Source organism: Lonchura striata, chromosome Z, assembly GCF_046129695.1.
Source record: "Lonchura striata isolate bLonStr1 chromosome Z, bLonStr1.mat, whole genome shotgun sequence".
Classification (NCBI taxonomy): Eukaryota; Metazoa; Chordata; class Aves; order Passeriformes; family Estrildidae; genus Lonchura; species Lonchura striata.
Genome location: NC_134642.1, coordinates 38437384 through 38462962, shown reverse-complemented (window position 1 = coordinate 38462962; position 25579 = coordinate 38437384). Strand labels below are relative to the sequence as shown.

At 45.4% G+C, this 25579-nt stretch overlaps 2 protein-coding genes and 1 long non-coding RNA gene across 3 annotated transcripts in view; 2 read left to right on the top strand and 1 right to left on the bottom strand.

The window, feature by feature from the left end:
* Positions 1 to 5977, bottom strand: part of ADAMTS12 (ADAM metallopeptidase with thrombospondin type 1 motif 12) — a 142226-nt gene extending 136249 nt beyond the window's left edge. Inside the window, exons 1-2 of the mRNA XM_077790462.1 lie at positions 5848 to 5977; positions 899 to 1260 (exon numbers count right to left, since the gene is read on the bottom strand). Coding sequence (XP_077646588.1) covers positions 899 to 1260; positions 5848 to 5977 — 492 coding nt within the window. The remainder of the gene's footprint in view (positions 1 to 898; positions 1261 to 5847) is intronic.
* Positions 5978 to 14418: 8441 nt separating this feature from the next.
* The window catches only part of LOC110484143 (uncharacterized), a 16883-nt gene continuing 5722 nt past the window's right edge, over positions 14419 to 25579 (top strand). Inside the window, exons 1-2 of the long non-coding RNA XR_002467704.2 lie at positions 14419 to 14505; positions 21896 to 21985. This is a non-coding gene — a long non-coding RNA (uncharacterized LOC110484143). The remainder of the gene's footprint in view (positions 14506 to 21895; positions 21986 to 25579) is intronic.
* On the top strand, positions 15452 to 16888 carry RXFP3 (relaxin family peptide receptor 3). The gene has a single exon (XM_021554573.2). It carries the CDS (start codon positions 15540 to 15542, stop codon positions 16875 to 16877), a length of 1338 nt encoding a protein of 445 aa, XP_021410248.1. The 5' UTR covers positions 15452 to 15539; the 3' UTR covers positions 16878 to 16888.

Here is a 25579-nt window from a genome sequence, read left to right as displayed (position 1 = left end):
CATTCACTGCTCCAGGCATGTGAAGTCAAGGCAGGAGAGCACATCAATGCTGCACGCCTCTCATCATCACCTCTGCCTGCACACTCCACAAACCCTTTGGGTTCTCCCTCTCACACATCACACCTGCCAGTTTACACACTTCACTACACCTCCTTCACACTCAGGCCATTTGTTCCTTCTTCCCCTCCAGAAAGGCATACTCAGCCTCATGCTCTAGCACAAACTAAAGCAATGGTCGTGATTAAAAAACAAAAAGCATTGAAAATAAAAGGTTTCCATCTCCTTGTCTCAGTGTGAACCACAGGATACTGAGAAATGTTTGACTTCAAGTTCCATCCTTAGAAGCGCTTTTTGACATAAGAGATGCCCAGCAGTGGTTAACACTTGAACTCAAAGCTCTGGCTAAGGTTGCATCTAACCTATCATTTTTATCTGAAGCTGCATAGCAGTTCACAGGGAAACAATTGCATTTTCCCAACCCGCCATCCACGTGTGTGATTCAAAGAGCAGTTTCAGTGTACTTGAGCAACACTCCTTTTAGAGGAAAACAGAACAGAAGCTCATATCCAGATGCATTGGATAGACAACTACTAATGGAATCAAAGCAATGACTCGATATTTGGATGCCTTCAAGCTGTATGACTGATAGAAACCTTCAGAACAGATCACCAAAAAAAAAAAAATCTAACTAAAAGTAAATGCCAAGGGGCCTCAGCATCACCTTTTGATTTTCTGATTCTTCAAAAATCCAAACAACATCCATAGAGTTAAACATTCTTTCTGAGTTAGTAAGGTATCAGACTGGCTCATCCAGTTTCTTAGCAGACATATTCATACCAGCTCAGCTCTAATGACACCACAAACAGCCCAGAACCCCAGCAAAGATCACACCACTCACCAGGCCACTGCAAGTGCTGATCGCTGCTGTCCCATTGCCAGAGCCAGGCTGCCATGCTGTGCCAAGGAAGTGGCAATGAACTCCTGAGCGAGTTGAAATCTTCGCTCTGGTGTGGTTGCCACGTCTCCTTTCTACTACGTAGTTATGGGAAAGAAATCCCATATGGACAGTCAAGTTAAAAAACAGATCTTTCTCCTCATGATTAATTTTGTAGTATACCACATTTTCACTTTTTCCGAGGTATCTCTTCTTCCTCAGACTCGGGATATGATGGTGTAGATTAAAAGAAAGAAAATGCCCACTTGCATCTACTCTTGCTGGATGAACCACATGGTACTCTGGCACTGTCTTCACAAATTGCTCTGAGAGAAAGGGGAGAAAAAAAAAAAAGAAACAAAACTAGAGTGAGTGCTAGCCTGTTCAGATCTCGCATAATTTAAAGGAAAAGTCAAAAGTGAGAGGAATTCTCCACAACATCCTATTGACAGGCAGTGCACAGACTACCATGGAATTCATTCCTCATTTGGGCTTTCCATTCTCCCATTGTAACACTCAGTTTAGAAGCTAAACATTCTTCTTCTCAAACATTTTGTCAACATTCATATAAAATATTGACTGTCACACATACCCGCGTTTCCCAACCCCACAAGGGTTGGGAATCTTCCATGACCTAAGTCTCCAGCACATGATACTCTGATCAAACAGTGTGATCTTCACACATCTAGAAAACTGACCGCCTCAAATTGGACAGAGAGCTTTGCAAACACACAAAGGTGAAGAAAACACAAATTGATTATTTGTAGTAACAGCATCTCAGTAGCATCAGTTTTAGCATCTGCTGCAGCTGCAGCTTCAGCATTTCAAATAAAGGTTTGAAGAGAATTAAGTAAGGCATTGCAAACAGGGTAAGACTGGAAATTTTATCACTTGTCAGAATCTAGCAGGGGAAGAGAGCATTATTGACATTGTTGTACCCTGCTACAACAGGGGAAGCATACAGAAGAAGATACAGAAGAAACACCAACTGTATCCAATTTTGTATTTTTAAATTACTGTGAAACACAAAAGCCCCATGCAAATAACACAAATCCACGTAAAACACAATCCATAAGAACTCATACCCTAAGGGTATGTCTGCTGGCATACTTGAATTCTACTCAAGAAATGACAGTCTGAACCTATTTAATTAAAAAGAAGACACACATTAATCCAGTTCCTCTTTACCCAGAGTTGCTCTTCATTCCCAAAGTCCCAGCCATTCACACATGAGGTGACTATATGCCCCATCCATTAACTAAGCTGCTTAACAAAGCAATTAGCCTGTTCCAGCTGCTTCCAGGCTGGAAGATCTAGCTAGACAATAATTTTAAAAGGCTTCTCCATAGCCTGTACCTTCAAAGTCACAGAGGGAAAATCCTGCCTAAGCACACAGCTGTCTGGATTCATCCCCTTCTGGAAGGAGCACATCTCAGCTTACAGATTACTAGCTACAGTTTAAGACATGACTGCTTGAGTTTCCTCAGGCCATGGACCCCTGAGACACATGCACTGAAACACTTCCAATTGAAAGGAAAGCAAAACAAAACACATAAACCCCATAGTCTCCCAACACACATAGAACTACATAAAAAAATCTGTCTTAATTTCAGCATCACCTTCACTTCAAAAGCAACCTTATTGCCTTACACAGCAGATTTCCTTGTACACAAGCCTGCAGTGACTTGGAGCCTTTGCAGAACAAGCCACAGCAGTGGGGTTGTGGGTGTTCACAGAGCCAGGTCTTGACATGGACAACAATGCCTACCAGGTGTTCTGAGAGACATCTGCCCTTGTCTACTTAAGGGGACTGAGACACTGGAAACTCAGTGCACATCTTCATGCCTGCAGTTTGCACAACCTTGGGGACAGCACAAAAGGTGCTGGATGCCTGACAATTCAGCAGCTGAAGCTAAACCAAGCCTCCTCACACTTGACAGTGAAGCAGAAAAGAAAAAAAAAGACAGGTAGAAGAGATAAGAAACACCCAGAAATACAGCTTATCCACACATATTAAATTGTGAGACTTCTGGGAAGTCCCACATTCCATACTGGGATATGGGACTCCCCAGATATGGGACTTCCATATGGCTAGCATAATCAGACTAACAGAGAATGATAGAAGACCAGGCCCCCATTTCTATGATTTTCAGCACAACTCATTAAATAATCAAATCAAATGCCTGAAGGAAAACTTACTCATTTGCTGTCACTGTGCAATTTTCCTCTGCTTGATGTCTTGAACCTAATTTGTTGTGGCTTAACTGCTGAACTCCATGCAAAACCAAAGACTTGTGGTTTTGGATTTAAAACAATGCAAGGAGGTTTTTACTTCATCACTATAGCATCACTTAGTGTATAGAGATTAAAGAAAAGTAGGCCATCAGGATCAGTAAGATGGGAAATAATCCGGAAGCATTAGATTATCAAAGCAGAGAAATTGAACTTCTTCCATCCACACACTAAATACTTGTTTAGACACTGGAGAGGGGGAATCTGCTGTAATTATAATATAATACAACTGCAGAAATGAATTATTAAACAGCTTTCAAAAGACCAGAGGGAATAAGATTACACCACAAATATCTAACAGGATGAGGGTAATATTTCTGCAAGTAATCACTATGAGTACAGTTTTGCCTAGACTGCTGGGTAAAAGGCAGACCTAACTATCAGAACTCCATACTAAGCCTAAGGCCGCATAGTTTCTGCCTAGAGAAAAGTGTAAAACAGACAGGAGATACAATTTTGGTGATCCCTTTCTGCTCTTCTAGGAAAGAAGAACAAACTTCATGCAACCCAGAATGCTCAACATTAAGGGCTGCATCCTTCAACACTGAATGCCTCTAATTTCATATAGTAACATGAATTCCTGTTAAAACACCACAAGTTTCCATAAAACTTTGCAGCAGCAAACCTAAATGGAGAGAACAAATGCCAGTGACAAGCCGTGGTACTGGCATGTCACAGCATCCCCCTTGGACACCCAGCACAGTCTCCATTCCAGGGGAGCCCCTCCTGTCATGTGGTCATTGATCAGGATTTATAGGCCAGGAAAGGCGGCTGTGTTGCTCCAGAGAATGTTTTGTCTTTCCAGAACTACAGCCTGGGCATGCTGGCTTGCATTGGTGCTGCAAACGAGTTTGAAACACAGCTATGAGCAGCACGTATTTGAGTCACAACTTTGCCATCACAGTGTCTGCTCAGGCCCTCTGGGCACACAGGACAGACAAAGTTCAGGCCCTTCACACACATTGGAGGCGCCCAAGTATTGTTTAAGTTGTCAGAGAAATCTTGTCTGCAGTTCTTCGCCATTCTGCATCATTGAAAACATCTGATAATTTTCAAAACCACCCCTGTGTGTTCTGCTCCTCTGTGGATTCAAATTTGCCACACATGACAGAGAACTGCCATATTAAGAATGGCTGTACACAAAGTGAATAAACTAGGATAAAGAGAAAAACATATATGATCTATCACACATGACAGGAAAACCACAATTTACTTTAAATACATAACATGTTCCCTGACAGAATTCCTTTAAAATGAGACACAACATCACTTGCCATTGTTTCATCTCCATCTTTGTAGTTTGTATACATGTGCCCCTCAGACCCTCTGGCTTCTTTTCAAACCATTCCCTGGGATAGGAAATAATGTGGCTCATATTGTGAGGCAGCAAGCTCCAAAGCCCCATGGCAGAGAGCAGGCCTTCAGCACTCAGGAAGGGCATCCCCAACTGTCCCACCTACCATACTTATGGATCTAGAGAGAGCAGATCACTTCAGCTCTACCACACACAAATTTCAGTTCACACTTCACACTGCAAGAAACCTTCCTGCGTAAAAAATTAGCCACATTTTTAACTGCCCCTTTACTCAATGCTATTTGACTATTCTTGGAAAAGACTGTTTTCCATGCCTAGAAAGTTAAATTACTTCTACATTAATTTCCACATGCCTAATAATTAAACTGCCACTACATGCTAACACAACCATCCCTATTCTGTCCCATGTAGAGTCACAGGGATGTAATTATTGTTAGCATCTGCTTTCAATGAACCCATCAGGAACCAACTTCAGGTTGGTTCACTTCACTTTCCAGGCACCTTATTGAAACACTTTTCAGGCGCCTTATTTAAACACCTTTCCACACTCTCTGAGGGGTACAGAAGATTTTCTCTTTTGTGTTCAAGCTCTCCTGAAAGCACCACAGCTGTTGATTGCATCAGGAAGTAAAATTTCCTCATATACTTTTGGGTCTTCTACCACCAGTCAGTCTTCCAACTACTCATAATTTTTCTCTCTTGGGAGCCGCGATTTTTCTTAAGCAGGCAAAAACTAAAATAAAAAATAAAATTCCTGAGTTGCACTCCCCACTCCAAAAGAGGGAGAAAATAACTGTGAGGGCAGCGTCCAAGAAACCCCTCCCGCGGACGAAGTATGACTTGTAATTTACCATCCGTACTGAATGTGAGAAACTCACAGCGGGTGTTTGAACCCTGGTAAGATCAATCCTTCTGCAGCGCCTGCGGCTTTGGTACAGAAGCGATCTCTTGTTTAGAAATAAATTAACAATCAGGACAGTAAACTTCGGTTTGGCAGCACAAAACGATTCCGGCATTTAGAGAGCTGCCTCTAAACGGGGAAAATCTGCAACAGGTAGGGAGGATTTAGCCTTCATCTCTACACAGCCGACCTCGGTGACTGCCCATGAGCCGCAGGAAGGCGCAGCCAGAGCGCTGTGCGCGGAGCCGCGCGTCCCGGGCGCGTCCCGGCAGCGCCCGGGCAGCTCCGGGGGCCGACACGGGCCGGCTGCCGCCCTCCCGCCCGAGCCGCGCTGCCCCGGCCGGCGGAGCGCCCTCGGCGGGCCCGCTCCCCGCCGCGCCCCGTCCCGCCCGCCCCGCCACTGACCTTGCCCGCCGTCGGGGAGCGGGGAGCTGCCGGCCGGCGGGGCCCTGCCCAGGCAGGGCGCTCGGGCGTGCAGGACGAGGAGGCAGAGGGAGAGCAGGCGTGCCGCCCGGCTCCGCGGGACGCATGGCATGGTGCGGGCGGGCAGCTGCGAGCGGGGCGCCTATCGGGGCCGCGGCATGGCCCGGCCGCTCCCGGCGCCGCTCCGCACAAGGGCTGCGCGGGGCCGTGCCGGTGTCTGGTTCCTGCCGGCGGAGGAAGGAGGGCTGCGGGGAGGGAGCGGCTCCCGGAGCCCCCGCCTCGGAGCGGCCGGGGTTAACGCGGCGGGACGAACCGGGCCGGGGCGGCGGGGAGGGAGGAGAGGCGAGGCCGCCAACAGGGACTGCCGCCCCTCTCCGCCCTCCACCGCGGCCGAAGTGGGGCGTTCGCCCCGACCGCCCTCGGGGAGCGCCGCCCGCGCAAGGCAGCATCCCTTCCCCGGTCTCCGCCGAGGGGCCGGGGCAAGGCGCCTCGCCGCCCCCCACACGCCCTGGCAGAGGTTCCTCAGCCGCGGGAGAAAGCGTTCGAGGCACGCGGGAGTTTGAGCCGCTTCCCACCACTTTCTGATGCGGCGGGAGGGGATGCGGGGATTTCCCCGGCTGAAGCATCCCGTAGCCCATGGCCTCTCGGGGCCCAGCAGCCAGAGCCCGGTTTCCCGGCTGCCTGACAGAATCAGAGTCAGTCAGGTTGGAAAAAGCCTCTGCAATCATTGAGTCCAGCCTGTGGTCTGAATATCAAAATGTCCATTAGACCATGGTACTAAGAGCCACATCCTTTCTTAAATACCTCCAGGGACGCCGACTTCACCACCTCCCTGGGCAGTTCATGTCAAAGTCTAATCATCCTTCCTTGTGAAAATAATCTTCCTAATGTCCAGCCTAAACCTCCCCTGATGCAGGTGAAGACGCCTCAGGGTGCCAAGACCATTCTGTGCTTTAGCAGTGTGCTGGTTACTTCTGCGGTTACTTCTGAATGTCCTCCCTATGAACAAAAAGTTCCTATATCACCTTGGCACCTACATTTTTAAGTGCATGCCATGTGCTCTCTGCCAAGTCTCCTCATCTAGCATCTTCTGTGGCTACTGCCTGGCCAAGGATTGTCAGGTAGGTGCCCACTTCGGTGCTGTCTCATGCTTGAGACCTGGGTTGGGTTCCTCATCTGCTTTGATAGCCTCCTGCTGAAAGCTGACTCCACCATGAACTTGTATACTTTCATAGCAATCTGTGCTTAATTATGCTTGTGTCTCTTCTCAGTTTTCCCAAGATGAACGGCTGCCACAGTTCAACTGCCTTCGCTGGAAGAACTACAAACTTCAGACTCCAGAGCACAAAAATGCAAAAAAAATAGTTAAAGCTCCAACGTTTTCTAAATCAGCAAAAAATGTGGCTTCCCCCAGGACTCAGGTAACTCTGGAAACAGACATATTTTTAAGAGTGATAATTGATTTAGGAATCATCATGTGCTCTCTTTTAGATAGTGGAAGGACACAGACCATGCAAGAGGAATATTTGATATTCAACATGGAATATTTGATATCCAATAGTACTTGGCAAGAGAAGATTTGTTAATTGCAAAGTATTTATTTCAATATGTCTGTCCATATATTCTGCACACAAATAATATTATCTCATCTGTTAGAGTGACAAGTTTTCTAGCATTCTTGCCATTAGGATTCTTAGTCTAGTCGCACAGTAGGCATGAGGCTATTTTGTGAGACTGGGTATTATAGCCTACTTAGCTCTTTATCAGTACTTCCTTGAAATTACTTTAAAGCTAAGTGTGACCTGAAATTGATATTACATATATATTATTTAACATTTAAAAAAAATGCTTGACAATTTTTGCCTAGAAAAAGCCACACAATTTGACATTAATATTTTAAAATAATTCAGTTGGTGAATAAGGAAGTATCTCTGCCAAATTAAATAAAAAGGAAAAATGCTGTAAAATGAGGAGAACAGGCTAGGAGTAGTGGAAAGAAGGTATGACAGTTCAGGAGATGGGTATATATTTACAAAGTACTGGTTTAACATACTTCTTTAAAGGCCATCAAGAAAAATAGCCCTTCTGTGAGAGATATTTAACTCTTTGCTTCCATTTTCAGTCACCGCTTTACCTAGGTGTTCACTGATGGGAAGCAACTAGTATTTCCTGCAGGATTCCATCTTGGTTTCTTCCTCAGCAGGAAAACTTAATTTCTGTTGCCGGTAGTTCTCTCCAGCCCTGAAGGTGATGGAGAGTTTGTGGGAATGAGTTTTGTTTTGATTAGAGTTTTTTTTAATACGACAAAAATTTGTAGATTGAAAAGTCATACAGAGTGGAGTAAGAGAGCTGTGGGAATCTGGTCTGAGACATCTATAACTCTCTGGGCTTTTTGCCAGCATGCACATACACAGAAAAAATTATTCACTGGGCGTGGTGTTAGAAAATACCCTGGGGGGGACAATAGGGTTCTTGCTTCAGGGATGCTGTAGCTGACACAGTGTCCCTGGACCAGCTACTATAGCAGCTATGCAGCACTGAACCAGCTACCAAGGAGAAAACTATTGTCTATCCCAGCTAAAAACAGTCAAGATGCGAAGCAATGGCACAAGTAGAAATCACTCTCCTGATATGAGTACACACTAAGGCCATTTTAAGTTAACAGAATTTATGGCACTGTCTTCCCAGTGGTTTCCTGTTCCAAAGAGTCATAACCTGAGGTTTTGGAGGTTTTTTTGAAAGCAAGTGAATTGTTTTTGCTAACTTAACCTCCGTTATAAAAAGAAAAATAATACGGCACCACATAAGCTGTGTTCTTGTGGCAACAAAGTTATTGCGGTTCAGTAGATGCAGCTCCACACAGAAAAGCCTGTACATTTATTGAAAGATCACAATCAAGAGATATAATCAATCCTGGACTGACAAACCAGAAACAATACTGGACTCTTTTAAATTTAAGTAGACTTCTAGGATATTCATAAAATAAATTTATTTATTGCAATTTATGTGTATATAGAAATGTTTACAGAGACATAGAAAAGCAGATGTTCTTATCAGTGAGGAGCTAAAACACAAATTACATGATTTGGCATAGAAGATTTGCTATAAAATGAAGTCCATGTGAAGACAGACATGGAAGGAAATTTTGCTTTACTGGGAATAAGAGTCTCCTGCTCAAAATTTAAAGATACAAAATTATACAATACACACTTACTCTGCTCCTGCAGTCGACAGGGAGAGGAGATACCTCTGGAGTATAAGACATCCTTGTCTGTCACATCCAAGATGAAACGCTGTCCAGACCTGACTGTTAACTATCCAGGCAGCTTAACAGTTTGCTTGGACTGGAAATGGTAAGAACACAGATCACACATGATGTGGTGGTCTTAGACTATTCTGTGATTCTGTGATACTGTGACTATTGGCAGGGAGATGAACTGAAAGAGAGTGACTGAATACCAAGGGCCCTGTGGAGTTTGCTGGGTAATTGCCACTGTTGATGTATTATTTCACTGTTGGATTTATAAAGAAGTTTGTGAGTACATTTTTTTTAATCTTTAATCTTACTCCCTGTTTCTCATTAGAGATGCAGCCTCTTAAAACAGCTAACTATTGGTAATTGAACCAGAGCCACTGTTGAATCTCTCAATTTCCATTTCATAATCTTTACAGATTTTTGGAACTTCATAAGTTACTTTTGCAAAAAAAAATTATTTGGTGACAATCCACTTCTGGTATGTCTGTGGGCAGATTTAAGTAAGAGAACAAAGCAAACTCTAAGTAGTCAGTGATTATTTAACATGAAATTTTTGTATGCTCACACTCAGATTTCTAGTCAGTCTTCAAACATGGATTGCTTTTTATTACTAGTGAGCTAATTCACAAAATTATAATTTCAAGCTTGCACCATTTGAATTTATAAGCTCATTTGTCATACTATCCGTATTAACCAAATAAAAGCATGTTTGTGGAGCAACAGGTCACTTTGAATTATCTTTTTAAGTTAGTACCCAAAAAGTATATTCTCAATAGTACACCTAGAAAGTAAATGATGAGAAGATGATGAACATAATCAAAGTTATTGCGAGGTTATTTGTTTGGTTTTGGGGTATTTTTAAGGGTTTGGTTTTGTTTTGTAATGTCTTTATTAAAACCTATTTCTGTGTCCAAACGGTATTTTCTGGAGGATATGTCTGTGGTGTGTGAATTGTGATATGGACATTGTGTTAATCTGAGATTTTATAATGAAAGCCTGTATCCATTTCCTACTACACTTTTAAGAGAAGAATTGCCATTAAATCTTCCCATGGTGGACACACATCAAGTCACAGCAAGTTCACTCTCTGTATGGATGGAGAAGGTAAAGTTGTAAAATCCAGTTGAAACTGGAAGTGAAACTGAAATCTAGTTTAAACTAGAACTGAAACTGAAAAAACAATAACAGAATTGCTACTGTCTGAATTTGGTCAGAAGGATGATATTGCAGCCCTGAGCTCAATAAAAAACTAAGAGTTCCATGAATTAGAACTGAAAAACTAAACAAACATGTCCCTTTCCTGTTTTCTAGTTTCCTTCTCCTGATCCAGAGTTTTGTTTGAGAGAGGATGGCATAAAAAGAATTATTCATAAAACAGAATGCAATATTAAAATAAAGCCCTTTTAAGCCACACACACTAGTAAATCTTTTAATAAAATCTCTTCTAGAGTTTACTATTACTAATTTTTGCATCAGTGTGTCAAATATGAAAAAGAAATTTAAAATCTCTTACTGCTACAAAAATACAAAAATACCCTGAGAAATAGTCCCATGTTTCTGTATTTAGTAATACATTCAATATTTTAAAAATCTGCTTTAAGCTCAAAACAGAACACCATCTCCCTTGCCAAAATGTTTAAGAGGAGCATACAGCTGGTTCAGTCACTGTTGTAATTATAATAAATCTTTTGTGTATGAAGTCTGTAAAGGGAGTGAAAAATTATAGGAATTATTTGGGGTAAATTGTAGGAAAATTACCATTTCAGCAAATGTTTATTTGGCATATTTAACTACAATATTTTTTAATGGTCTTTGAGAAAAACCTTCAGGACACTGACATAATATAGTCAAAACCAATGGGCAGTTTCTGTTGGTGGTCTGAATGAGTGAAAGCCTTTTTAAATCTACTGTACTTATTGGTGCTGCCTGCAGGCAAACTTGCAATCTCAGCCCTGTGGATTATTTTAGGATAGTACTATATATATGCAAAATAAAAAAGCCTCTGTCTGATTTGTTTGAAATTAACAAAATACACAAATCAGCCATTTTTTTCACTGTTTTCACCAGAGTGCATCATGGAAACCTCTGCCTGTCAAGTTTATTAGTGTTTTCAGAAAGTTGGAGTAAGTATACCAATTACACTGACACTTGGATAAAAAGAAGGCTCTGGACAGTTACATGTTAGCAACACAGCTTTGGCAGCATGGGTGGAATGAATAGGGAGCAAGCAGACAACTGTATCTTCCAGGACAATAATCCTTGTGATTGTATCTAGTGAGTTTTGCAATACTTTTTGAAAGTAGTTGAAGGATTTTTTTAAACTTTTTTTTTCAGCTGTGGCAGTGTTCTGGCAGTGTGTTAAATAAATTATTCAGCAAATATTTCTTTTTATTATTCATATATGTGTTGCAAGTTCCCTTACCTGCCTCTAAAACATCTCTGACATGAAGAATAACAAAAGAAAACCCAAGACTAAAAAGGAATTTTTCTGGGGACCTAAACATGAGCAAAAACCTTGGACAATTATTTCACACTTGCAGACCTGAGTTCAAAATCCACTACTAGTGTTCCCAGGAGGTACCTAACTTCACACTTCATTGCTTTCTCTGGGTGACTAACAGCAAAAGCAATATAAGGTTGGACATTATTTTCCTCCTCTTTCCCATTCTGAATCATTATGACCGTTCAGTCTCGGCAATATATCAGCAAGATGTGCCAAATAGAAGAAATGGTAGAAAAAATTATTCTATGCAAGACTGCATAGAATTGTTTGCTGTAATTTTTCCAATGACATATTTAAAATTGGGTGTGAAGATAGCAATATGATGAGAATAGATTAGAATTCAATCTAGAAAATGTCAACTTCTGCATTATCAACCTCACTAATAATTTCTGCATAGCTTGATTGCAGTTTTTTTTCCTTGGGGGCTTGTAGAGTTGTTTTCAATGTATATCCCCTCATATTGGTTTATCCCTCCATATCCCCTCTTTGTACCTGTGTAGCCCACCCCAGTTTTCCCCTCCTTTGCCCCCCGAGAGCCACTCCCCTGTCCTTCCCCCGTTGGCTGTTCGGTTTTCCCCACACTCCCTATATCTGGCTGCTCTGGGCGGGGCTCGCTCTCTTTCTCGGGAGGTCCTTTGAAGCCACATGTGGCCTGGGACATATCCAGGCTCTTATTAAACTTTGGAACTAATCCTGAGGGAGAGTGCCTCTTTCCTTTGCTTGTGGGACCAGCTCGTCTTTGGACTCACAAGGGAGCTTCTCCAAGCCCCCCAAGATCCAAGGAGAAGTTCCTTCCCTCTGCCCGCCTCACCCCACTGCTGGCCGGGCTCCACAGGGGTTTTATCCCCGTGGATTCGAGGGAGAGACGCAGCAGGGGCTCATAGTAGCAGTGCTAAGTGGAGAGGGAAAATTGCTGATTTCATATGTTTTTCTAAACTTGGTTTTGGTAGGTCCTGACTCGAGTTCTAAGGCAGTCATTGCTGCTGTGGGCCGGGAGGCACCTCACCCTCTGCACTGTTTACAGAACCTCTTCAGGTCTGGCTGAAACTCAGGATTTTCACATTGCTTGTTTATATGATGGTTCTTCTGCTGGTTTTAAGGCATCAATGTCTTTCTCTTCTGCATGTACTGTTTTATAGTCAACTGTGCAACTATGCAACACTGATGGGACTAATGGAGTTGTTGAATTTCACTGCAAGTATGGTTGAAGAATTTGGAAAACTGCTGCTACTCAGCAGGCTGAGAGATGCAACTTAATGCTGTGTATTGAAAATGCCACCTAGATGCAACCCTAGTCAGTGGCATGAAAACCTAGGGAAAAATCCTTTATTTGGAAAAATGGTGAACATGTGCTGGATTTAGTTGGGGTGAAGTTAATTTTCCTTGTAGTGGCTACTGTGAAGCTATGTTTTAGCTTTGTGCTGAACACAGTGATGGTAACACAGAGATGTTTTAGTTACTGCTGAGCAGAGCTTACACAGAGCCAAAGCCTTTTCTGTTTCTCAGACTGCCACACTGGCAGGGAAGCTGGGGTGCTTGGGACAGTGGGAGGAGGCACAGCCAGGAAAGGTGACCCCAACTGACCAAAGGCATATTCCAGACCCTGTAACATCACGTTCAGGGTATAAAGTGGAGGGAAGAAAAGGGAAGGGGGCATGTTTCCCATTATGGCATTTGTCTTCCCAAGTGACATTTAGATGTGATGAGCACTGCTCTCCTGGAGATGGTGAACTCCTGCCTGACCATGGGAAGTGATGAATTAACTCCTGGTTTTGTTTTGCGTGCAGGTGTGGCTTCTGCTTTCCCTATTAAACTGTCTTCATCTCAACCCTCGAGTTTTCCAGCTTTTACGCTTCCAATTCTCTGCCCAAATCTGCTGGTGGGGGAGGGAATGAGTGGCTGCAAGGGGCTTGACTGCTGGCTGGGGTTAAAGCATGACAGGAAAAAATATCAGGGGTCCATTTTTTGAGGCCTGATGTGGTCAGCGTTCTGAAGATCCAATTCTTTCTCTTTCTCTTTCTCTTTCTCTTTCTCTTTCTCTTTCTCTTTCTCTTTCTCTTTCTCTTTCTCTTTCTCTTTCTCTTTCTCTTTCTCTTTCTCTTTCTCTTTCTCTTTCTCTTTCTCTTTCTCTTTCTCTTTCTCTTTCTCTCTCTTGTTTTGTGGGTGGGTTTTTTTTTTTTTCCTTGGTGTTTGTTTTTTGGGGGGGTTTTTGGGTCTTTTTTTTTTTTTTTTTTTTTTTGTCATTCTGGTACCAGTCTATTTATTATAGCAAGTAATCTGCAGACTAAACCTTTCCAGAGCCTTGCATTTCTAATTCCAGTAACATACACCCTCATTATAAGCAACATGAATGATGCATAAAACTTCTAATTACTCTTGCTCCCCTTTAACACTCCCATACCATCATCTAGCTGATACTTTTACGGGGTCCCTGCAGATACAAATCAAAGTGATAAAAGTGATGAGAGGACTGCTGATAACAAATAGCATGCACAGCTATATCTTTGCAGGAAGTTCAGTGAAATAAATCTAATGGGAAAATAATATACTTGTTATATGTCCCATAAATGTCCCCCGGATAGCTGATTCATAGTGCTTTACTTGGGTATATTCAGAATCTTGGTTTTCAAAATGTGCAGTTATCTTGATTTGTTTAGAAGCAGGACAGAAGAAGGGAAGCCTGAGTTCCTATTCCCATCGGTTGCTGTCTGTTTCTGCGGCAGACTTGGTGGGGAGGCGATTTTCAAGGCCGGCGCAAGACAGGGGGGCCCCCTGCGGGCGGGATCCCTCTGCCTCCGGGGGAGCGGCGGCTGCTGCTCTCGCCTGCGCCGATAGCCGGCCTCTACAGCTTCCTTGTCCGTGCCGTTCGCTTGAAAATAAGGTAGGCACTGTCCCCCGAAGTCCCAAAAGCCGGAGGGGCGTTCGTGGGCCCCTGTCCGGAGTGCGGTCGTTCAGGGGAGGGCGAGGCACGGTCCGGCTCGGTGCCGAGGTTTCTCAAGCGCGAAAGCGCGGGTGGTTTCCGGGTCACCCTGCGGCTAGGCGAAGGTGCGACATCCCCAAAACTTGGCCCCACGCAGGAGGGGAAGGATTCTGTGAAAGCTGATCGACGGGGAGCACTTCGGGGAGGGGAATCGTATTGATACTGGGGGGATCACATCGGGGAGAGGAGATCACATTAGGGGAGTGGGGATCACCTCAGGAGATGGGGGATCATAGAGGGGAAGGGACCATGACACCGGCGGAGGGGACAGGGCATCGCCTCTGCCCGGGCGCTTTCCGCACTGAGCCCGAGGGAACGCCTGGTTGATTCACACACGCGGTTCCCACCAGGTGTGCGGGACGGGACGGGACGGGACGGGACGGGACGGGACGGGACGGGACGGGACGAGACGGGACGGGACGGGACGGGGGCGATCCTCCGGAGCAGCCGTGGGGAGGGGGGCGCGGGGCGCGGCGGCCGCGCTCAGCACCCGGGAGAGCTCCGCGCCCACCGCGCATGCCCCGCCCCGCCGGCGCGGATAAAAGCGCGGCGCGGAGCCGAGCGGCGCCAGCCGTGCCACCGCACCGCCGGCACCGCACCGCCGTGCCACCGCACCGCCGTGCCACCGCACCGCCGGCACCGCACCGCCGGCACCGCACCGCCGTGCCACCGCACCGCCGGCACCGCACCGCCGGCACCGCACCGCTGGCACCGCACCGCCGTGCCACCGCACCGCCGGCACCGCACCGCCGTGCCACCGCACCGCCGGCACCGCACCGCCGTGCCACCGCACCGCCGGCACCGCACCGCCGGCACCGCACCGCCGGCACCGCACTGTGCCCGGACCCTGCTGTCGCCCCAGCAGCCCGCCCGCCGCCGCTGGTCAGCCTCTGGGGAAAAAGCTCCCGCAGACCCGTCTCCCACCCTAGCATGGGATGGGCGAGCCCTGCGAGCGCGGTGTCTGCTCGCCAGCCGCTGGCATAAAGGAAGGAGCAGACAGGGAGTCCTGGGGCGCGCCGCTGGGTTTCCTGGAGAGCGCTCAGATGGACAACGGGAGCAACGTGTCCTTCCTGCACTTCTTGAAGACCATCAACCTGGAGCGAGCCGACGGGATGCAGGGGGACAGTTCTGATGTGGTGCGGATTGTCATCTCGCTGGTGTATTCCGTGGTGTGTGCCCTGGGACTGGTGGGCAACCTGCTGGTGCTCTACCTGATGAAAAGCAAGCAAGGCTGGAGGAAATCCTCCATCAACCTCTTTGTCACCAGCCTGGCAGTGACGGACTTCCAGTTTGTGCTGACCTTGCCATTTTGGGCAGTGGAGAACGCGCTGGACTTCAACTGGCTCTTTGGCAAGGCAATGTGTAAGATCGTCTCTTATGTGACAGCTATGAATATGTATGCCAGTGTGTTCTTTCTCACTGCCATGAGTGTGGCTCGTTACCACTCTGTGGCTTCAGCCTTGAAGAACCAGCGTCGAGGAGACCCCCTGGGTGGCTGCTGCTCTGCCAAGTGGCTTTGTGCACTCATCTGGCTGTCAGCTGTCCTGGCTTCCCTGCCCCATGCCATTTTTTCCACCACTGCCACTGTCTTTGATGATGTTCTCTGTCTTGTCAAGTTCCCAGAGGGCCGAGGCAACAATGCCCAATTCTGGCTGGGTCTGTACCACATCCAGAAGGTGCTGCTGGGCTTTGTGGTACCACTGGTCATAATTAGTCTTTGCTACTTGCTCCTGGTGCGCTTCATCAGTGACAAGCATGTGGGCAGCACTTGCAGTGGCCCCAGCATCAAGCGCCGCTCCAAAGTGACTAGGTCAGTGTCCATCGTGGTGCTGTCTTTCTTCTTGTGCTGGCTGCCTAACCAAGCACTTACAACCTGGGGGATACTCATCAAACTCAACGTGGTCCCCTTCAGTAATGAGTACTTTCTCTCCCAAGTGTACCTCTTCCCCATCAGCGTGTGCCTGGCACACTCCAACAGCTGCCTCAATCCCATCCTCTACTGCCTCATGCGCAGGGAGTTCCGCAAGGCACTGAAGAGCCTCCTCTGGAGGATCACCTCACCTTCCCTCACCGCCATGCGCCCTTTCACTGACACCACCAAGCCTGAGAAGGAGGAGCAGGCCCTACATGCAGTGATGCCTGTGCACCCTGTCCCTGCTGCTCCCCATGCTGCAGCTGTCCAGGCAGAGGTGGCCTATTACCCCCCTGGGATGGTGATGTACAGCAGCCGCTATGACCTGCTACCTGCCAGCTCCATGGAGCAGCACTGCTGAGATGGCAGAGGGCTCTCGGGGGTGGCACGGTGCCAGATGTAGCCTGGGGATATTGAATGTCTGGTCAGGACAAGGGGAGGAGTGATGAGTAAAGGAGGACTTCTGTGAGAGAGATGCTCTTTTGCCATTTTGTCTGCCATTGGAGACACGTGATGGACGTTGTTGTCTGGAAGATGCACCCTGAGCTGCAGAACAGAAGTAGGAGGAGGTAGTGGTGGGGTGTCTCTATGAGATGCCTTTTAGTGCCTGTACCTGTCTTGGCAAGCAAGGACTAGTGAGGGTGATGGGACTCCAGCCAGGGAGATGCAGGATGTGCAAAGCAGCACAGGAAGGTGAGGAGGTGGTTGGGGTGGACTGAGGCTGGAAGGCCTCAACCATGTCCCCTCAAGCTGCAATTGTAAGCAGCAAGCAGCCCTTCCACCTTGTGTTTGTCTGTGGCAGGGAGAGGGAGCTAAGCTGCTTTCTCCCTTCTGCAGGACCCTGTAAATGGGCCAGGTCTGACTGGTCACTCCTTCCTGAGCTCCACTGAGGGCACGGGGATCAGACAGCCTCTCTTCTACTTCAAACCTACCCTGAGGGTAACAGCCAGGACAAGTGGGTACAAAGTACCTGCTTGTTCAGGCTGGACACCTTTCTCCACTTTTAGGGACTTAGGAAAGAGCAGGGACAAGGAACATTGTGCTTCTCTCCAGATCAGTGCAGGATCTGATTTTCTAGATACCCCCTCCATCCCCTCAGATGCTGCCAGGTTATAAAGCAACCCAGACAGCCAAGGAGAAACTAAGGGACGGAATTTGCAGCTTCATGGGGTGTTCCTTTGCCTGTGTTTGGACGGATGATGTAAGCCCCCTAATACTGTTCCCCAGCCTCTCTTCAGGCCACTGAGGGGAAAGGAAACCTCACAGCCCCAGATCATGTGAAGCAAGACAGCATCTCTCCCAGGGCACTGAGGTTGCAAGCTTAGTTTTTGCTGCACTTCAGACTGTTTATATTTCACTTCAGGAAATCAGCACAACTGTACATAAAATTTAAAAAACAAAAGTGAGGAGGGAAAGTAACAATCCTAGCCACTTCAAATCACTTGCTCTGGGATACTTCTGGGTTCACTTAAAACCAAGCACAAAGGCTTTAGTTCTGCTGAGTGTTTGCACTGATTCTTGCCAGTGTTTCAGTGAAGTTCAGTTCCTCTACTCTGAGCAGCTGTAGGTTCTGCAGTGCTTATGTAGCCTAGAGAATGTCAGGGATTGGCCTTTACCAGCCTCTGTTCCACAGGAATGTCTGGGAAATAATTTGAGGCTTATCTGAATAGAACTTTTAGGGGGATGAAAAAAGTGTATTTTTAAGCTGTGAAAGTTTTTATGATAAGGTTATATATCTACTTCTTAAAATATTTTTTTTTATTATGAGGAAAAAAATTGAAATCAAAATATCAAAGTATTTGCTTTAAATTATAGAAAAGTGCAACATTTCTGATTTTGATTTCAGAACACAAGTTCATTAATCCCTAGTACTGCATATAAGGTCATTATTTAAATACAATTTTCAAAATGGTTTTCTATTTCCACCCCCTTTCCTTGTAGTCTAACTCCAACATCTGCCTGATTCTAAAAAGGCAGAGGGTCGTTTGTCACCTCTAAGTACTGACATGGAGAAAACTTACTATTTCTGTCCAGAGAAATCTGCTATGCCAGACTCTGTTAGGTTGATAACTCCTGTTGTAAAAATCATGCTTTGTCTGAAAGCAGCTGGTTCTGCTACTTGCAAGGAGAAGTTGTTATCTTTCTTTCCAAGGCAGAAAAGACTTCTCCAGCCTTGGGCATTTGCTAATGGGGAAGATACTGATTTACAAGTTGTCTGAAGAAGAACAGCAGAAGCGAGCTGGCAGCTGATGGGCATACTTACACAGATACAAAGACTCCAAAGAAATCAGATATATCTACAGAAGAACTTGAGCATCTAAGTACTGTACAACTGCCTCTCTAACCTCCTAAATCCTGACTTGGTTGACCGGTGAAGCCTGTAGGTACTTAAGTTTTTTCTAGTAAAAATTATGTGCCTAGAAATCTGTTCCTGAGCATGCCTAAATCTGCTTGATTCTGTAGCACTTATTTCTGTGCTTAATGGGGATATCTCTGTTGGGACTGGCCACAGTGTGTATCCTGTGAGGGTGGCAACTCTGCACCCTAACACAGAAGACCTCTGCCAGGCCACACTAAGTCAGAAGTGGCTGTGAACTCAACTCATAACCCCCATCCCTTTGAATCTGTGCCTGGATGTGCTGCTTCTGTTCCAGCTTCAATGTATGTGCAGATTATGCTCCTTCCCCCTCCCTTGTGAAATGCCAAATTAGTAGTCACAGCTATCCCTCATAGCATGAGAGACTCAGTTCCCATTTTCCACATCCCAGGGGAATGGCTGGATCTCTGGGCTACTTTGTGAATGTGCTCATATTCTCTGGCTTGAAACCATTCCCTGTTGACTGAGTTGCTCACTGTTGCTGGATCATAAGGGCAAAGAATGCCCTCAAACTCTACTTGGCAGCACAGTGGTCAGGGTGTAATCTCCAAAGAGGAATTGTGGAGAGATTTTTTTAATCAAATACAGAATAGAAGTTGGATCCAGATCTGGGCTCTAGGTTTCCCCTTCACAAGGACAGTGGTTTACTTGCTCTCAGGTCCTATTTCAATTGAAGTTGCAGTATGCTATCCAGGAACCTGAAATCTTGATAGACCTGCTGGTAAAGCAGCTTAATGTGCTAAAGGATTTGCAAAAATCTGCATTTCTGATCTGGGAGAAAGCCCTAATGTGTGTATTGCACCTGAAGAAAGTTGCACAGTTGTATGAGAAAAGGGTACCATGAGCCAGAGTTCAGAGAGAGAGAGAGAGAGATAATCATGTTTCTGTAGGCCAGGAGGAAGTATCTAAATTAAGGACATGGGAGGAATCTCACAGCCAGATGCTTTTCTTAATGTTTGCTTTTGAACAGTGTAATCTCTTGCTTAACTTGCTGGAAGTTTTTTCCCTATCTGATGTTCAACTGTTCTTGTGCATTGAATAAACAGTGTTCCAAGTGTCTAAAGTGTAATTATGAATTTCAGTAGATAGTAAGCTGCCTGAAAGACAGCCTCTGTGGTGCTCAGCATGACAAAAACAATGTGCTTATGTGGATGTCAATGTAGACATAATTTGTGCTGGGAAACAACACAGTAAAACAGGTGGTGTTCAGAACAATGCATAGGTAACTCAGAGTGCCAATGTAACATTGTCAGCAAAAACCCCAGGTGTCTGATCACTAGAGATATAAAAGCCTCCCATTTGGCAAATGACCCAAACATGAAAATACCTTGAGAGTGTGTAGGGATTGGACAATGAAATTAGCTGGCAGCTCTCTCACAAGCCATTGATCCACTAAGTGTAAGGCATGGATCTTCTGTTTCAAAGAGGCACAATGCATCCGCACTTTGCCAAATGTTGATTTAGGCCAGACCAGCAGCCCAGGCTGTGCAGGTCAGTGCATGTCCAGCACAGCCAAAAAGCACTGCTCTAGCTACAAGCAGAGAGAAATTTTTCTTCATCTGTGCTGTCCATGTGCCATGAGTCCCTGCTGACAGCCTGATATCTGTGCTGTGTATTGCATGGGCAGGGGCACCAGCCTAGTCTTGGCAGAAGGTGCAGTTGCTCTGTGTGCATGGGGTGTGTGGCCTCAGCAGAGGATCATTCCAGCTTAACAACAACAAATCCTACTGAGTATCCTGGGGTTTCCTAAGTAATGACTACAAAGCCCTTCAAAAACACAGTTTCCTACAAATGTTTATGTCTTCGTTTGTAACAATCATCTTTTCATGTACTAAAATAAACATTGCTGCAGGATACAAAACAATACTTAGTGAATTCTTGACAAGGTTTTCATGCTTGTTCTCCTTATGTTACAGATGCCTGGTGGGGTGCTGGTGGAGCGGTGCGCTTGGTTATAGAAGGGTAGGGACGTGAAGGTGCAGGCTGACATCTAGTGACAAACTGAGAGAACTTTTAAAGACCTGATATTCTCATTAGGCAAAGACTTTAATTCTTTAGGGACGTTTAAGTATCTCAGCTCCTTAAATAACTAACCAAGGTCTTAACATAATAACAACCTCCAATTGAATTTCCAGGCTTCTCCTTTGAAATGCGGTGGAAATCCTGTATCGCTTTCTCAGTGAGTTATTCTGGCACTTACTTTAGCAGTAAAAAAAGTCCAGTCCCCGTCATTCCCATTCATGACTGTCTGCTCTAAAATTGATTTATTCAATTGAGTATGTGCACAGAAGCTCTGATCTAATTTGTATATTCCTGAGCTGGAGCAGGAGTAGATATGGATGTGGTGCAGCTCAATGACATTAGATTGAGAGCTTAGAAATTCTTTTTTTAGTGAGAGTTCTTTCTCAAAAGATAAATCCTATTTTTCCACTTAAAGGGGGTTACTGAAAAATATATTTTTATCATGACGAAAGCAATTAAAATAATCTTTTCTTGGTACAATCCCAGTAGCAATCAGTGCCATTAGTAGCCAGTTAATTCATTCCTGTGCTAAAGTGTAGCTGATAATACTCATCAGCAGGTTTCTCTGCCTATGTCTGTGCATAGACTCAGAGTCCTTCCCAAAATCTTAACCATAAAATATAGACTCATAGGATGGCTGAGAAAATTGGGCCACAAGATCAGCTGCAAACAGAAGCAGTTTCTTTAGTTAATAATCTTTTGCAAACATTGACTTCCTGGTTGGAAAAGACTAATTATACTAATTATACACTGATGAATATTCACTGTGGGAAATAACAAAATAAAGGTGTCCTACTCAGATACCAGCTCTCTTCCTTACTCATCCATTTTTTGGGACAATGAGATAGCGTTGGTCCAAGGACTTGTGTTTTTCCTTCAGATCAGCTGAATGAGTATGGTCAGTTGTACAATGGCCAAATTACCTGTTCAACACTGACTTCTAAAATCATTGTTCAATGAACCTTTCCATTTTCACTCAGCTGAACCTCACACTGGATAAAACTGGAATCTTGTAGAAAATTACTCGTGTCAATATTTGTGAAGAAGTCTGATCAGCACGTTGAAATCAGGTAGGTGACTCCCACACCAGGGGTTGAGCCACCCCTGGTCCTTAATGGGCTGAAGAAATGGTGTGATAGGAACCTCAGGCATCTGAACAAAGGGAATAACAAAGTCCTGCATTCTCTGCACCAGCACAGGCTGGAGTCTTGGAAAGCAGAGAAGGAGCTGAGGACAAGGTGGGTGTGAGCCACCAACAGGCCCGTGCAGCACAGGCCAGCAGCATCCTGGGCTCCACTGGGCAGGACCCTGCCAGCAGGTCAGGGGAGGGGCTCCTTCCCCTCTGCTCAGCCTGGTGAGACACATCTGGGATGCTGTGCCCAGTCCTGGGCAGGTTACCCAGTTCTGGATTATTTACCAGGGAGGCTGCAGTATGATAGAGGGCTTGGAGTATTTGCCATATGAGGGGAGGCTGACAGAGCTAGAGGTATTCAGCCTGGACCTCAGAAGGCTTTATCAGTGTGTGTAAGTATCTATGTGGGTGGGGATTAAAGAAGATTAAATCAGACTCTTCTCAGTATTATCCAGGGAATGGATGAGAGTCAATAGGCACAAACTGAAATTCCGTAATTGAAATGTAAGAAGGAAAAAAAAATCCTTTCAAATGTTGCAATCAAACACTGGAGCAGGTTGTCTGGAGAGACTGAAGATTTTCCTACTTTGGAGATGCTCCGAATCTGACTTAACACTGATTGTGCTTCTTTAGCAATCCTCTGCTGAGGAGGGGGCTTGGATTGAGTCAACTCCAGAGGCAACTCCAACTATTCTGTGCTTTTGTGTGATTTTCTGATAGTAAATAGATTGTTCCGGATATGTCTTTGTTACAATTCAGTAGAATTAGCATTAGTGACTGTCTTGTTTGATGTTTATCCTGAAAAACCTCTACATATTTTTTGCTCTCAATCTACTACTATGTATTTCAAATCACGTATTAAATGATTTTTTTTTAATGTTTTAATTGCTTTTAATTTCTGCTGAAATGCTGGAGGGTGCTTAGAGGAAATACAGTCTTCCTCTTGCCCATCAAAAGTCACTTCCTGCTGAAATCCAGTCACTTGTTTATAGGCCAATCTAGTGGTGGATATAGAGGTATAGAGAGCAAACCATGAGGTCCTGAACTGAAGGTAAAAGAGATCCTACAGCAGTAGTAAGTAACTGCTCTGCTTATACAGTTGATCATAATAAGGAAAATAAGAATCTCATTTAAATTTCAGATCTCATTTTCAGAGATGTAAACTAAAATATTGAATTTTGAGCACACTTGATATAAAGTAATTCCAAGGAAAATATTTCAAAATGGAAAATTGCTGTCCAGAAAAGAACACCACCCTTTGATAAGGTGCCATCTTTTTCTCAGAGAGAATCATAGTTTCAAAAGCTGCTTTATTGCCATGTTTTCCAATGTTATGACAATCTAACAATCTAACAATATTTGGGACATATTTCTTAAAGGTCTGCTTATTAGGATTGGGTGTTTTGTTGAAATTGAGACAGTTATTAAAGAAAAAAGTGCCTCCGCCCTCAAAATCTGTGGAAACTGAACAATTTGCAAACTGCATTGCATGCTAATTTTTTTTTAATCAGATCTGAATGTTGAAAAAAACCCTAATCATCTGAGATACATTTGCACTTATATAGTGATCTGCCAGCTGTGCAACCCCAGTGTAAAGCTCCCAGATTTCAGCAAAAGGCATCTCTGTCAGAAATGTATCCTTTCTCTCTTGTCACTGCTTAGACTCCACAAATCTGCTGTTTGTCACATTTCCTTCTCAGCATCTAATGGGCAGAGGGCCCTTGAAAGCAGAGGTGTCCAAGACTCTGATGCTGCCTCCCTCTGTACTGCCACCAATGTCCCCCTGCCTCCTGATGCATGGTAGCTGCTGTGAGCCAATGCAACAAAAACTCGTCTGCCAAACAAGCAGGGAATGGCAATCCTGCATTGCAGGATTGACTCTTAACTTCAGCACTGAAGGTTTCCAAGGCCAGATTCTGCCACGCATTTGATGCTAAATGTGTCCATGGGGGGCTCCCACCACCGCATGTCCATAGGGCAGGCAGGGTCTGCAATGCATTAGGCAACCGTGCTACAGCTGGCAACGAGCAGCTTTCCTTGGCTGTGTAAGCATGCACAAAAACGGAGAATGCTAGGGCAGTAGCCCTGCAGTAAGGAACCAGTGGAGGGGTATGAGAGACGGGTCAGAAGGGACCACAGTGTTAATTTGTTCCAGCCTTCCTGCTCAAGCATGGTTATCCTAGAACACAAGGCACAGGATTGTATCCAAAAGGTTCTTGAATAACTCCTGTGAGGGAGATGCCAAAGCCTCTCTCAGAAATCTGTTCCAGTGATTCATCACTCTCAAATTTTTCATGTTCAGGTGGAACTTCCCATGCATCAGTTCCTGCCCTTTGTCTCTTGTCCTATTGCTCAGCACCACTGAGCAGAGCCTGGTCTGTCCTCTGACCCCTCCCTGCAGACATGGACATTGAGGAGGTCCCCTCTCTATCATCTCTTTTAGGGGCTGAACACGTCCATCGTGCTCAGCCTTTCTTCATAAGAGAGAAGTTCCAGTCTCTTGATCACCTTTGTAGCTCCCTGCTGGACCCACTCCGGGAGCTCCATGTTTTTTTTACCGAGGAGCCCAGAACTGGGCACAGCACTCCAGACGAGGCCTGGGCTGAGCAGAGGAGCAGGATCTCCTCCCTTGACCTGCTGCCAATGCTCTTCCTGATGCATCCAGGACACCATTGCCCTCCTGGCCGCAAGGGCACTGCTGGCCCATGGACAGCTTGTTGTCCACCAGGACACCCATGTCCTTGTCCTTCTGCTTTCCAGCTGTACTGGTGCCAGGGGCTGCTCCTCCCCCGGCGCAGGACACTGCGCTTGCCTCTGTGGAACTTCAGACAATTCTTCCCTGCCCACCTCTCCAGCCTGTCCAGGGCCCTCTGAAGGGCTGCAGAACTCCCTGTGGCATCGGCCGCTCCTCAGCTTTGTGTCATCAGTGAGCACCCTGAGGAGGCCTCTGCCCCTTCCAAGGATTGAGGTGAGACTGACTGGATCCAGTCTCCTGTGTTCTCCTTCTTGCCTGTTATGAAGAGTGGGTGACATTTTCTTTCTTCCAGCCCTCAGGCACCTCTCCTGATCTCCATGACCTTTCAAAGACAATCATGAGCCTCCTGGCTATGATGTCTGCCAGCTTCCTCAGCATTTGTGGATGCGTCATGTCAGGCCCATAAAAATTACTCATCATTTTTCACAGTTCAGTCTTGAACAAGAGACCCTGAACATTAGCCTCTTAAATAAACAAGATGGAGCAGATAGAGAATGGAAATGAATGATGGAAACTTAGAGGGGAAATTTTTGTTTTATAGCTCGTTTTTTATAGCTTTGTCATGCCAAAAATAATTTACAGACATTTTACAGCAGATACTTCCACCCAATCCTTCTACAGTTCAAAAATACCAAATGTCACCATTGCCACATTCACTTTCACCATCTTTTGACATGCTGCAGGGACTGGTAGTGATTCACAGGCACCAGTGTGAAAGCTGTGAGTCTCCCAAGGCAAAGACATTTATGATTCATCCTGACTGGGTGAAGACTTTCT

What these genes read in the sequence shown, in the direction of transcription:
- RXFP3 (XM_021554573.2), top strand. Translation starts at nt 15,540, where the DNA reads ATGGGCGAGCCCTGCGAGCGCGGTGTCTGCTCGCCAGCCGCTGGCATA.